The sequence below is a fragment of the Gymnogyps californianus genome, chromosome 6 (assembly GCF_018139145.2).
Source record: "Gymnogyps californianus isolate 813 chromosome 6, ASM1813914v2, whole genome shotgun sequence".
NCBI classification, from domain to species: domain Eukaryota; kingdom Metazoa; phylum Chordata; class Aves; order Accipitriformes; family Cathartidae; genus Gymnogyps; species Gymnogyps californianus.
The window spans coordinates 24,534,075-24,548,700 of NC_059476.1; the positions used below are offsets into that span (position 1 = coordinate 24,534,075).

At 38.2% G+C, this 14,626-nt stretch overlaps 1 protein-coding gene across 2 annotated transcripts in view; it reads left to right on the forward strand.

Moving 5' to 3' along the window:
* Nucleotides 1-14,626, forward strand: part of VCL (vinculin) — a 65,907-nt gene that overhangs the window by 22,963 nt on the left and 28,318 nt on the right. For both annotated transcript variants that reach the window (XM_050899445.1, XM_050899446.1), the window contains exons 2-6: nt 424-494; nt 7,997-8,147; nt 10,122-10,230; nt 12,717-12,839; nt 13,116-13,276. In XM_050899445.1, coding sequence (XP_050755402.1) covers nt 424-494; nt 7,997-8,147; nt 10,122-10,230; nt 12,717-12,839; nt 13,116-13,276 — 615 coding nt within the window. The remainder of the gene's footprint in view (nt 1-423; nt 495-7,996; nt 8,148-10,121; nt 10,231-12,716; nt 12,840-13,115; nt 13,277-14,626) is intronic.

Below are 14,626 nucleotides of genomic sequence, written 5' to 3' on the forward strand. Positions count from 1 at the left end.
TTCTCAGTAATTAACTATATTTTTCTAATAGGCTAGGTTGAATAGCAAAATGGGGGTAACTTTTTTTAACTTGATTTCTGACTTGTGGGGATAAGGAGGGAGGGAAGCCCACAGAGTTCACAGTGATTAAGTTTTTACAACTAAGTGCGGCAAACAAATAGTATTATTTCTATGGAAAGCGGGAAGAGGGAAAGTGTGTCCCTCCCAGTTAATTTAGTAGAGATGTTGGCAGGAAACAACATATGATTTCTAAAGCATTAGGCTAATCACGGTATACAGTGGTCTCAAAAATAGATACAGCAACCCTAGTGAAAGGATTTATCATTAGCACAAATCAATTTTTTGTTGCTATTTTGCTATTTATTTTCATCTAGGCTTTACAGTGAAATTCTGAATCTTAAGTATGACTTCTTTCTCTTGCAGGTTGGAAAAGAGACTGTGCAGACAACAGAAGACCAGATCTTGAAAAGGGATATGCCACCAGCGTTCATCAAGTAAACTCATTTTATTGTAAATCTTCTATTGTAGGTACAGGAAACTTGTTCCAATGATAGATCATTGTTACTCATTTCTGCTGTACGGATTAGAAAATACTCTTATGTTTGAATAGCTCTTTGGGGTCTTGAGGCTGACCTTCGTCAGGAACGACCTTTCTGCCAGCAGTGACTTTTCCTGTTACGTTCTGTATATATGGTTACATATCTAGGGTATTTCTTCCTTTAAAAATAAGAAAAAAAAAAAAAAACCCAGAGTAACAATGGTGCTTACCTATGTGCTGTTGTAGTTTTGCTTAACAGTGTCAGAGATAATGTGGTGTTCTCAATCTTTTCTATTAATTTGGTTGGTGGAAAAGTGTGAATTTGTCAGTATAGGTAGCTGATGCATGATATAACTGCCTGGAAATCTAAAATGTTTGAAGAGTGGTGACTGACACTCTTAATTCCATGGCTCGGTATCAAGGACAACTGACTTTCTCCTGCTGCTGCCTTAAGTCTTAAAAATCATACATCACTTCTTGTTGTGGAACTGCCAAGCTGCTTCTTGCCAACTGACAAACTTTCACTGAAGTGACTGCCCTACAACCTACTGAATGTAGTGACCTCTCTATTAGCGTTGTCCAATGTGTACAGAGTGGCTGAATATTTTACTGTATTCCCAAACACAAAACAGGCAGATAGTTAAAACAAGAAAACATTGAGGCAACTAAGAAAATACTAAAATGGAGAACAGAGATGATGTTTAAAGAGAAAATTTGTTAGGCAGTGAAAAAGGATTTAGTTTGTTGCGTTGTAGGTTGGCAAAATGAATAATAAAAAAAATGCCTAGGACCAGGTGGTATTAGCATAAGAGTTCAAGAATGAAATAGCTGAATTATTAATGAAGTACAGTCTCTCACTTGAGGCCACCTCGTATGTCAATCAAGGTGATGCTACTGACTGAGAAACTCTCTAGGGGAGTCTGGGGAACAGGAGGTCTATAGGCCTGACATACCTTTGGAGCAAATGACTAGAAATTCTATACTAGAGAAGAGAATTAACAGATCCCAAATACATATGATTTGCTTTGGGTGAATTGACAGTGTTTCTGTGGAGGGAAATTCTGCCTTATAAATCTGTTGGTGTTCTTAGAAATATCACAAACAGGGATAAGGGTAATCCAGGTGTATTGGGTTTGTGTGGCAAGGTTTTGGTAGTGGGGGGGCTACAGGGGTGGCTTCTGTGAGAAGCTGCTAGAAGCTTCCCCTATGTCCGATAGAGCCAATGCCAGCCGGCTCCAAGATGGACCTGCTGCTGGCCAAGGCCGAGCCCATCAGTGGAGGTAGCAGCACCTCTGTGACAGCGTATTTAAGAAAGGGAAAAAGTTACTGCACAGCAGTAACTGCAGCCAGAGAGAGGAGTGAGAATATGTGAGAGACACAACTTTGCATACACCAAGGTCAGTGAAGAAGGAGGGGGAGGAGGTGCTCCAGGCACCGGAGCAGAGATTCCCCTGCAGCCTGTGGTGAAGACCATGGTGAGGCAGGCTGTCCCCCTGCAGCCCATGGAGGTCCATGGTGGAGCAGATATCCACCTGCAGCCTGTGGAGGACCCCATGCTGGAGCAGGTGGATGCCCAAAGGATGCTGTGACCCCGTGGGAAGCCCACGCTGGAGCAGGCTCCTGGCAGGACCTGTGGACCCATGGAGAGAGAGGAGCCCATGCTGGAGCAGGTTTGCTGGCAGGACGTGTGACCCCGCGGGGGACCCACGCTGGAGCAGTCTGTTCCTGAAGGACTGCACCCCGTGGAAGGGACCCATGCTGGAGCAGTTTGTGAAGAACTGTAGCCCGTGGGAAGGACTCAGGTTGGAGAAGTTCATGGAAGACTGTCTCCTGTGGGAGGGACCTCATGCTGGAGCAGGGGAAGAGTGTGAGGAGTCCTCCCCCTGAGGAGGAAGGAGCGGCAGAAATAATGTGTGATGAACTGACCGCAACCCCCATTCCCCATCCCCGTGTGCCGCTCGGGGGGGAGGAGGTAGAGAAAATTGGGAGTAAAGTTAAGCCTGCGAAGAAGGGAGGGGTTGGAGGAAGGTGTTTTTAAGATTTGGTTTTATTTCTCATTATCCTACTCTGATTTGGCTGGTGATTAATTAAATTAATTTTTCCCCCCAAGTCGAGTCTGTTTTGCCTGTGATGGTAACTGCTGAGTGACCTCCCTGTCCTTATCTCAACCCATGAGTCTTTCATTTTATTTTCTCTCCCCTGTCCAGCTTAGGAGAGGGAGTGATAGAGCGGCTTTGGTGGGCACCTGGTGTCCAGCCAGGGTCAACCCACCATACCAGGTGATACAGTATACACCGATTTCAAAACTTTTTGGCAAAGTCTGAAGGCTTTTAAGAAAACGAAGTAGCCACAGGGTAATAAGAAAAGTTCTTGTATGGAAAAGAGAAAATTCAAAGTGAAAGGAAAAATTACATGGTTAACCCTGACAATGCTAGGAGGTAGTCAGTAGGGCTGTAAGATCTCTGCTGGGATTGTGCTTTTCACCATGTTAACAAGTGCCCTGGAAACCAGGATGAGCTGTGAGGTAAAAGTACTTGCTGATGACCCAAAGTCTTACACAGGGTAGTGAGATTAATGGATGACTCTGGGAAGTTACAACAGGACCTTATTAAACTGAGTGACTTGATATTAAGTGTGGATGAAATTATTTTGAAAGATCTGAAATGACGCGCACGTGGGAGAGCAGCAGGTCTCGTGTCAGATAGGATGATTGACTCTGAACTGACCATTACCAATAGCGAGCAAGGTCTTGGAGCTGCAGTACATTGGTGAGAGCATCCATTATATGCTCGGTAGTGGTTGAAAAGTAAACCAAATGTTAGGTTTATCAGCAAAGAACAAGAGACCAAAATGTCACTGTATATTTTTCTCCCACATGTTGAGTACTGTAGGCACTTGTGGTCCCTAAATTTTAGAAAGGCTGTAGTAGAACTGGAAAAAGCTCATAGAACGACTTTGAGAACAAACATACGGAATTGCTTCTGTATAAGGCAAGGCTAAGTAGGCTGGAACTCTTCAGCCTGGGAAAGGTGACAGAGGGCATTGAGGCCCTGACAAAGGTCTAAGGAAGTACGAGTTGCATGGAGAAGATGGAAACTTGTACTCTTCCTGTGCAAGAACTTGATAGGGGCATTGCTTTACCCTAGTAGTTTATAAACCAACAATAGGGAGAGCTTCTTTGTATAGCAAGTCATATACTGTTAAAATTCTTTGTATAGGTTTGGAGGTTAATAGATAAGTACTTAGAGGAATCCATTGTGGGTTATCAAATAGACAAACTGCAGGAAATCCCAAGAACTGAAAATAGTTGGAGGATGGGAGAGCGCCCAGAGGAAGTATGATAAATGCTTATCCTGTTCTTAACCTTCCTTAGGCATCTACTTGCAGCTACTTTTGGAGACAGGATACTGAGCTAAATGGGCCTTTGATACAATCCACTACAGTATTTATTATGCTGTGTTCCTGGTGTGTGATCTTGTTTGGGTGTAGAGGGTTTTGATTTTTTAAAATTTTTTTTGAGGGGAGTGTTTATGTATTGAAATGAGACCAAAACTTTTTTCTTGCTTCTTGATGAGTTGTATACAAACATTTAATTTTGATTGTGCTCATTTTCTAGGATGTGTAGAGTTTTTAGTTAATTTCCAGCTTCTTGTTCACCTAGACAAGTAAGGGATTAAGGAAAAGAGATCTTCTTAATTGCTATGCTGTAACCAGCCTTTGATCAACACTTAGCAGATTGTGGAGACTTAAATAGTTAAATTACTGTAGAAATGTGAAACAAACACTGCTGAATAGTACCACTTTATGCTGGGTGCCAGAACTTTTTCTGCAGCAATTCATGACTGCTTGAATTGTGATATAATGAAAAATGGGAAACAAAGCTATCTGTCACAGTAATGAAACCTACTTCACATAGTATGTACTTGCTATCGTAGATGCAGTAACATGAGTTAGGAATGTTCAATGGCCTTTATGAATGACAATGTATTGCATTTGTTGTTTTTTTGTTAATACAGAGTTTATATCAGAATGAACTAGTACATGTTAACAGTTCCTTGTTAACACTATGGAGTGTATTGTCACTGATATCTGTGTTGTAGGGACAAGTGACACTCACAGGTGAGCTGCCAAGGGAGTCTTACCTTTTCCTGCGTTAAAGGGCAGGATTTGGATGCAGGAGGTGAAACAGATAAGGGCTGTTTTCTTCTTTCCTGAGAGGAGGGTTTTTTGTTTCTAAAGTGTTAGTTCAGGAATTGGCATTCCTCTTTAAGGGAGTGCTCCAGCAGAACTTGTACTGGCACATGGATGATGGGGTAAGGAGCAGTGTGCACGCGCTAGCACCGCATTCCCTGTCCATATTTCCTCCATTCAAAAGGACCACCAGTCTTGAGGGAACCCCTCATGGAGGATGAGGGAGAAGATCTGTTTATTCTTTTCAAAGACTTGGGTTTTGGCTTGCCTGAAACTGGCATTGAGGGTTCATAATGAATATATATGATGGTAATCTAAAGTTTTTTGGTAGGAGTGTGATTTTGCAGCAAAATCATTTGTGCATCATGCATCCCTTTGCTTGCTACTGACATAAACCACATTGGAACTATTGACCTAGAGTTAAAAAATGCTGTATTCTTTATCTTAATTGTCTTATGCATCATCCTCCCTGCTGATTATAATTTACATCAGATGTTTTGCAATGTGTTCATATTACTTGTTATGCTTCTCTTGTAAAGAAGGAAAAAGCTGTAATCTCTAGGCAAAGAATAGGGTAACACCTGATTTGTTTACACTGAGAATAAAAATTTGTCTGTTTAACTTGCACATGCAAACTCATTTAACAAATCAAGCAGTAATGCTGTTCTATATTAACATTATTTTGGTAGCCAAGCTGGAGCTGCGTTGCTGGTAACTGTGTTAACAAATTAATGTTAATGTAAAATATTTGCTTTTTAATTTATATTTCTAGAACTGCAAGTAATCTAAACCGTAGTGAGTAAACTCACTACAACTTAAGGGATTAGAAATTTAAACAAGCATTATTCAAGCATCAAAGGCATTGTCTGGCATCTTTGGGCAGGCATCTCTGGGAAAAGCAGAGGTCAGACCTAAAACCTAAAATAGTAGTTTAGCATAAGCTAAATTTTTTTCCTCACATTTCATAAGGAACACACTAACAGGAATGAAGCCGATTAACTAGCAAAAGTAACATGGTTGGAAATATCATGACCTGTGTCTTCTCCACAAAGAATTGGCTGGTGTTAACATAGCTTTATTGTAATCATGCCTCAAAAATAAATATACATTTTTTATAAAGCTGGGTGTCTTTTAGGTTGCGATACAATACAGGGATTAGAAAATTCACCATAGCAATGAACTTCTGTTCAAAACTTTTGAATGTGTTTGGTTCTTGTGATAGAACAAGCAGTTCATTTCAGTGAATATTTTTAGTGGTTTTTGGTTTGTTTTGTTGTTTTTTTTTAATTAAAGTAATTGAATTACTTTTTCCCCCAAATTCTAATCTTTTATTTCCTAGCATGTATGCTTTGCAGGGGATGGAGGGTGTCTGGTTTTTAAACACTGCTCTGCTTTTTTGTACATAGTGTACACTCCTGAAGTCTTTCAAATGCATTGGGAAGTTTGTACAAAATAGATATTGTACACGTAAAATGCAAGTTTACATTTTGGAGGTTCAACTCTAAAAACTGTAAAAGAAACCTTTGAATCTTTAGAAACTTTATTTTTGTTAATTATGGTGGCTTCTGGGGTAATACACATTTACGTTAATGCCTTTCTTTACAAATGAAAAAGCCAGCCTTGAGATAATTATTAGTATTAAACAGATGACCATGAAATTGAACTGTAGGAAATTAAGTATTCCTGAGCGTATAGCTCTGAGCTGGCTGAATAGGTGATTTGTTTAATCCCTTTCTTGGCAGAGTTGAAAAGAATAAATCTGCAAAGCAAGCGCGGAAATCTAGTTTAGTGAAGTCAGTTGACTTTGATAATACAACTAAGTACATTGCATAGTAATGAGCAGACCATTCCCACTTTCTGCCTTGAAGTCCTCCTGTATTTTCTTACTCAGTTATGAGTTACCACCATCTGATGTGCTGAGCAGATGTCTCACTAAAGAACAGGTTATGATAAGGTCAGCTGGCCCAATTCAATCTACTCTAGGGAGCCATTAGCTGAGAACTTTACTTTCTGAAAAAAGTATGTTTTCCTGTAATTAATATCTTATTTCTAGTATAGTTAAATTTAGATGTAACCATTAAGTTCTGCCATTTGTGTTAACAAGGAACATAGGGGAGAGAATGGGATAACTGTGTAACTTTCCAATAGTACTTAACTGAAAGTATGATAAAAGAGTGTGTCCAAGTGGTCAGTAGAAAATGGGTTATATTACAAGCATGAAAAAGTTGCGATAAGAGATAGTATTGCTGTAATAAAAGGGTTTAACGTTTGTTGGAACCTCGTGTAACTTGACTGAGTGCATGGCACTCGCTTGCATAGAGCCTATGTATTAGACTACGCTTAAATTTCTGTCAAACGGGAGAGAATGGAGGAAAGTCACAGTCAGTGTAGTCAATAACTACAGTTGAGTAGCATAGCTAACACGGAAGTGAAGTCTGAATTTTGTATTTCTCTAAGCTGTCATGAAGTAATTACAACAAGAGAACAAAACCGAATGCTTTTCAGTGTTCCAGTTCTTGATATTTTAAAATTGTTGTGTTAAATGGCTTGATGGAACCTAATTTCAGAGCTTACTTGCTTATTGTAGTACCTTCTGTGTTACAGTAACTACATACTGTAATATCTTGCAAAACCTCCTTTCTGTTTTTAAGTCTGGAATTGCAAGCTGCATTTGAAGTTCGTACTTTATCACTAAATCTTGTGGCTATTAAATGCTATTTCTGTTGTGAGTGTTAACACTCTGAAGAGCTGGACTATAGCTTCAACAAGCAGGGCACAGTGTCTTGGTTTTCTTAATACTATGTTTTCTTGTCTTAATGTGTAGCTATCATTTAATATTTATTAATAGCAATTGTTTCTTGAATGACAATGCAAATACAAGGCTGATAAAGGTTAGCAATTACTTTGATTGTGAAGTCCTAAAAGAATAATTGTTTTGTCCCCTGACCTTGTCATTAAGAATGAAAGTTGTTTTGCCATGTTGGGACCTCTCCTTAATGACGCTGTATTGACTGCTGTACATGGGATACTTCAAACATTCCCTACACTGGAAGATTGCATGACTTCTGAAAAACTGTGTTGTACAGTTGCTGGTTACTTTCTTGTTAAAATAAATACTCCTGCTTTTTAAACTATAAAGGTGTAGAACAATCAGTTTGCTTGTAGTGCTTTAAGTAGTAAAGTTAAAAACAAATCCAGCATTTTCTCAAGTCTGTTGTCATATAGACAGAAACTAATCAGCAAGTTTTGTCTGATGACTTTCCATAGAGTGGAGAATGCCTGCACCAAACTTGTTCGGGCAGCCCAGATGCTGCAAGCAGATCCTTATTCAGTACCAGCTCGTGACTATCTAATTGATGGATCAAGAGGCATCCTTTCTGGAACGTCAGACTTGCTTCTGACATTTGATGAAGCAGAGGTAGGAATCCCAACATGACTGACATAGGTATCTGCACAATAGTATTATTAATTCAAATATCCACCTAACTGAATTAGCTAATCTAAACTATTGAGTAGATGAATGTGGTTTTGATCATTTTAGCTTGATTGGAAGCTGTTTTTCATTGCTTTCTGTCAGAAGGAGCTTAGGCTTCTTGCTCTGTTTTGTTAAGAGCATCTTTGTATAACATAATGTTTAGGCGTTGCTTGTGATTATTTCTCAAAAAGGCCAGATCCCATCGGCCCTGTCTTACATCTTCCTGACACTTTTCTGTATTCCCTTCACCATACCCATTACTGATCCTTATATTCTCTGTATTCCTTCACTGAAAAGCCCTAGGCCACTTCCTAACATGTCTGTCTGACTCATTAGCTGTGGCAATTTAATTGGCCTTGGGGCATGGGAGGTAATACAGATTTGGACTGTCTGGCTGGTCAACCAGAAGATGTGTTCTGATAGATCTAACAGTTGCTACATTTTGGCTGCTGCACAAGCCAAAAAGTGGCTCAGAGGTGCTGTTTTTCCATCCTCAGATGGACAAAAAAGCCAGAGTTGCGAGGAAACTTAAAAAGGAGGTTTTGAGTGTCTTATATTTGAAAATGTTTCTTTGTTACAAATCTTACTCTTGTAATCCTCTTTCTGGGAATGTGCAGTCTTGCTCATTTCTAAATAGCAAATATCATGCTACTATGAGGAAATGAAGCTCACACTGTTAGAAATGCTAAAATTAATTCTAAATTTTACTTGTGCAACCATCTGTTAATCTCTGAATTTGTGTTACTCTTCCTGCTGTTCTGAGTAGTCTAACATGGCATCCTTGTCTCTATTTAATCAGCCTAAGGTACTGTTAGCACATTTCTCTGAAATGAGGAGAATGCTATGGGATTTCTCTGTGGCACTTGTGATTACTCATTATTTTAAGTGGTTTTTAATAGCTACTATGAAGTGTTATAGGACAGAATTGCAAGGAAGTTAATAGCTTTTAATCTCCCTGCTTCCAGTGTTTAGGAAATGAGTTGACTTCTCTGGAGTTAGTGCTTCGTTGAACTAGTCTGACAACTGCATGTTAACCAAAAGAAAAAAATTAGTCTGGAGTGATTGACTTCTCACAAATACAAAAGTTGGCATGTCTCTATCCTACTATATTTCAAGAAAAACTAACATTGGGACAAAACTGAAATGAGTTTTAGAGGAAACTATGATCTGTTCTAGGGACTGAACACTGCATGTGGTTGATGCGAATTAAATGTTAATTAACTCATTCTTCAATGAGAATTGTATGTAGTGTTGTCAGAAATAAGGTGGTTCAGGAGGTTAGAAGATTAATTGACAGAGAACTCTGTTTTGGAGTCAAGTATGAACTGAAAAAGTTAAGCTGAGGCAGATGTCCAGATGTAAATGAAGTACAGTCTTCACAGATTTTTCTGGAAAGCTTAAGATGTTGGATCTACCTTTCCCACTGGAATGCTGGATAATGCTTTATCCATATGTAAAGCTGTATGGTGAATAATATTTCCTCTGAAAGCTTGGACTCTGCTTTCTATATGGTTTTGCTTTGTGATTTAAGTTAAATATTTTTTTATTGATGAAATTGCAATGAAAAACTTCAAGCATGCCAGCACACTTAAAGGCACTTCCTTATAACCTATTTTCTCAATGGTATTCTTCATTTAGCATACAAAGTGAAAACACTGGAAGTGGGATTTTGAATTTCTGAGTAGTGGAATGCTGATTAAATATTGTCTTTGTCAATTGTAATTGTCTTTTGTCAATTTGTCTTTGTCAATGAGTAATGGCATTGTGGGTAACTTGATCAGTATCCCAGACCTTTGTGATTGCCCATACATCATGTTAGCAGATGCTATACCTATTCTGTTTGAATAATAGGCTTGCATTTCTAATTCAAATGTAACTTAACTTCATCTAATAAATGTTGGAATGTTCCTTTTTTAGGTCCGTAAAATCATCCGTGTCTGCAAAGGAATATTGGAATATCTGACTGTGGCGGAAGTAGTGGAGACTATGGAGGATTTGGTGACATATACAAAGAATCTAGGGCCAGGTTTGATTTGCTACAGCCTATCATAAACATACTAAGTATTGTCTTTTCCACTACCTTTTTTTTCCCCCAGCACGTTCCTCACCCAAGTTTCGAGTGTTTGGACAATGATAAAGCAGTTGCTTTGAAAGTCTGTTGGAAAGAGTTTTAAACTAAAGGGTGAATGATGACTATTTTCTGATTTGCTTTCTCTCTTAAGAATGCAGAAGAGTCAAGATGTTGGTAAATGATATGTACTACTCGGATGATATGCACTGTACTTTTCCTCCGCTGTATTATAAGAGGGAAGTAAGCATGCATTAGCAAGAGTAAAATGAAAAAATTGAAAAAGCTGTGTAATTAAGTGCTCACAGCTATAAAGTCCGTTAAGCTGATAAAATGTCTGTACTAACTGAGATGGTTAGGCCTAGTAGGAATTTCTTGGAGTAGTATAAGCTACATGTCATATATTAGCATCTTAATGAGGTTGCAGAAATAGCTGTCTTGCAGTATAATACAAAAGCCCAGCTATGACAGAAATTCTTTTTGTTCATTATTTGGTACTACTTCACTGTGTTAACTCACACTTTCACTGGTGGAAGTGATTGGTAAGTGAAGCACTGGGCTGCTATAGAGGAAACCTGCCATTAATCTCTGTCATCTATTACTCCAAATGCTTTAGTTTCAGCAAGCATGATGTAGTTTAGGTATTTAACAAAAGTGTTCTATAAAATCTAGATGTTGTGGTGGTAATGTAGGAAGATGTTGGAATTAAAGTTACACTGAACTAAAGAATGCTTATATGAACAGCAGGAATCTAGTTAGTACTTTATATATATAAATAAGAATACATATATAGTGTAAGAATAACTAGCTCATAAATGAAATGACTAGCAGCTCTCGTCACAGCATGTTTGTAGATTATCCTGTTTTTATTTAACATGTGTGTACTTTACCCTGTTTCTAGATATGAAAAACTTTGTTCCATATGAAGGTATATGTTCTCTAAACTTTTTTTTATGTAACGTGAGAAGTTACCTTAAACTAAATAGATTTTGCCTCATTTTGAACAGGAGAAGATGAAGCAAAAAGGGCAATCTTCTCTTTCTGTGAAACTTGTTCTTTGACTTGGTATATAAAATTCCAGTTTCTCTGTGGTCACTGTCTTCCATGTCTTTAAAATGGAAGTTTTCCCAAACTTCAGTTGACTCTGTTTGGCTCAGTCACAAGCATTTGGGACTTTTCATTGAACCTCACAGACATAATTTGCTGTTACGTGTGTATGATAGAGGTAATAGGTGTTGGGCAAGTGTCTTAATTTCTTAGAGTGAGATGTAGGCTTGTACCTTTATTGCAAATTATCTTCTCTGAACTCATGCTGTTCTGAATAAATAGCTAATCTTGTGCTTCTGGCATGCTCTAGAAGCACTGTCTTTGAGCTAAATGCTGCTCAACACTTACAGCCCATGCCCACAAAACTTTTTATGCCTGTAGTCCTTGTTCCCTTCAGCTATATCAAGGGGCATCTGAACTTAACTGTTAATGTGAGCATTATATAAATAACAGGAATATGAGCATGTACACTTAAAATCAACAAAGTGCTTATAGGTTTTATGTTGGAAGTACAGAGGAGAACATGATTACCTATTTAGGCTTTTGTCATTTGAAAGGAAGGGTGGTTCTGCACAACTTACCCCTCTATGCTGTCCGTGTGGGGATTCTACTACTTTTCAGAGTTGTCATTAAAATTCATTTAACCTTTTTGTTATATTAAGATGCCTAAGATGCTAACCAGCAGAAAAGTAATTGAGCCAAAGATCTATAGCTTTCTTCCAGTTTTGTCCCCTGTAGGGGAGAGAGAGAGAGTAGGACCACAACAGCACCAATTTAAATCAGCTTAAATTTTTATGAAGCTGTGTCTGAAGTTTCCACGTGTGCTGTGTGGTAAACCTCACAAGTCTTAGCTATTGAAAATAGATTCGCTCTAGAATAAATTTAATTCTTTCTACACTTCTAGAGCGCTGAAATATTTCTAGCACAACTGAAGTATAAATAGATACAATTCTTGAACTCTGGTAGAACCTCAAGGCAAACAAACAAAACCCTGACATTTCCTTTTTCTGCCATTCACACTTAAGGCTTTGATCAAGTCTTAACAGAAAAGGAAAAAACCCGCGTAAATTAGCTTCCAGAGTTCATAAAGTGACTTCATGTCCTAAAGCAGTCTTTTCAGGTATTTTCCTATTTTATTGCTGGGATTTTAAATCAAGAATTTTGAGGAGTCCATTCTACTTTGCGTAGTGGCTAGGTTTTGAATCAGTGGCTTCTCTGAAGCACCTGGAATGTGTTTTTAAGCAACAGATGCTAATACAAAAATTAAGTTTTAAACTTCAATATGGTTGTCATAACTCATTACACTTTGTTCTTGTTTAGAAAGCTCAACTGTTGCAAATTAGATTTAATATTACATTTCTTTATTTATGACCGTGTTCAATAACTTTACTCTTTAGGAATGACAAAGATGGCCAAAATGATTGATGAGAGACAACAGGAATTAACTCATCAGGAACATAGGGTTATGCTGGTAAACTCCATGAATACCGTGAAGGAGCTATTGCCAGTACTTATTTCAGGTATTTCCGGCTTTAATTTTTAATATCACTCTGAATTGCTGTCTATTTTGAACTGGAGTTCCAATGTCTTATGTTTATTAAAAATAACAGCCTTGACATTGCTTCTGTACTCATTGCAAATAACTGTGCTTCTTGTATTGAAACTACAATCTCTTTGAGATAAAATGGTCCATGCAAAAGAAAATGTACTACCTCTGTATAAATGCAGTAGAAGGTCATCTTGAGCATCGATCGTATCTTGCATTTACCTTTTTCTAATCTATGGTATTTTCACAGCTATGAAGATTTTTGTAACCACAAAAAATTCTAAAAGCCAGGGAATAGAAGAGGCTTTGAAGAATCGCAATTTCACAGTAGAGAAAATGAGTGCTGAGATAAATGAAATAATCCGTGTATTACAACTCACTTCCTGGGATGAAGATGCCTGGGCGAGCAAGGTATGTTTCACACCTATGTTTGTATGTAGAAGTCTAATTTTTATCTACTGTGTAATACACTTATAAACTTGTGTTTTCGAGACTGTTGAAATACATACTTGTGCATCAGTTTTGTAGCACTATGTAGTCACATTGTATAATCTCTTCAAGGTCGAAGAACATCTTCAGAGATGATTGCATTAATATATCTTTCAAAATTAGCTTTCTCTCAATAAGCTAAGTTAAAGGAGTGTGGCGTTTGAAGGTGGCTCGGTGGTTTACTGCACCTGAATGGTCAAACAGAAGACTTAGATTTGTTCGCAGTTTAGTTTTGGCATGATTAGGAAATCCTGGAATATAGCGTATTCCTCTCAGAGAAGGATTTTTTTTCTATATATAGCTACCCTACATAATCATATTTGACAGAGGGCAGTTAAGTATAAAACTTATCGTTCTATGAATGCCTAGCTACGAGACCAGTTTAATGTATAAGTGAGATTACCTGAGATTTTTCTCCTAGATGCTACTAGAAAAAATAGGCTGCTGTCATATTCCTTGTGCAAAATGCCTGAAGTTGAGAAATTTTAGTCAATTTTTGGGGATTCCTCCTTGAACACCTCCCCCTTTTCCCCCTGCCCCATTTTTAATCTGGACATGGGAGTAAATTTCAAGTGTTTGCCTTGTCTCAAAGAGATATGTGTTAGACTGAACAGCCTTTCTGGATAAGTATGAGGTCTGTGAAGCTGGCATATGGACAGTATTGGTTCCTTACAACTCAGTGTTAAGCTGTGTAAGTGACTGCAACCACTTACCTGGAGTTAAGTGGTGCTCTTAAGTGATACCCACTGAAGATACTGAAATGTCTAGCAGACCATAAAGCAGGTCTGACAGACAGAAAAGTAAAAGTGTTGTTGTGGGCTTACAAATAAATGTAGCTGCGTAACTGAAATTCCTGCCAATTTTTTTGAGTACCTTCAAGTAAATTGCTGAAGGGATTTTTTTAAGGGTCAGTGCTATGAGCGACAAGTAACTGTAAATATATTTAAAGAAAATATTGAGACCTGAAGCCAGACTTATTAACAAATGAAATCTTGCAGAAAATCTAACATTGATGTAATCTAGGCATTAAAATCACTTTGGCCCATATTGTTTGGCACTTGACCCTCAGTTTGCCTTTTGAGTTATTTTGTCACTGTCACTTCCTTATTATGACTACTTTATGCATCTTTGTTTTTGTTCTCCTGTTTCTTACCCTTTTCTCACCTTTAGAAGGTAAGCTTTCTTCCACACCCTACACCTGTACCTTGTACTAAAACCAAAAAAGCATGTCTGTGGGATTTTGTGCTGTGTGCAGACTGTGTGCTGTGCAAC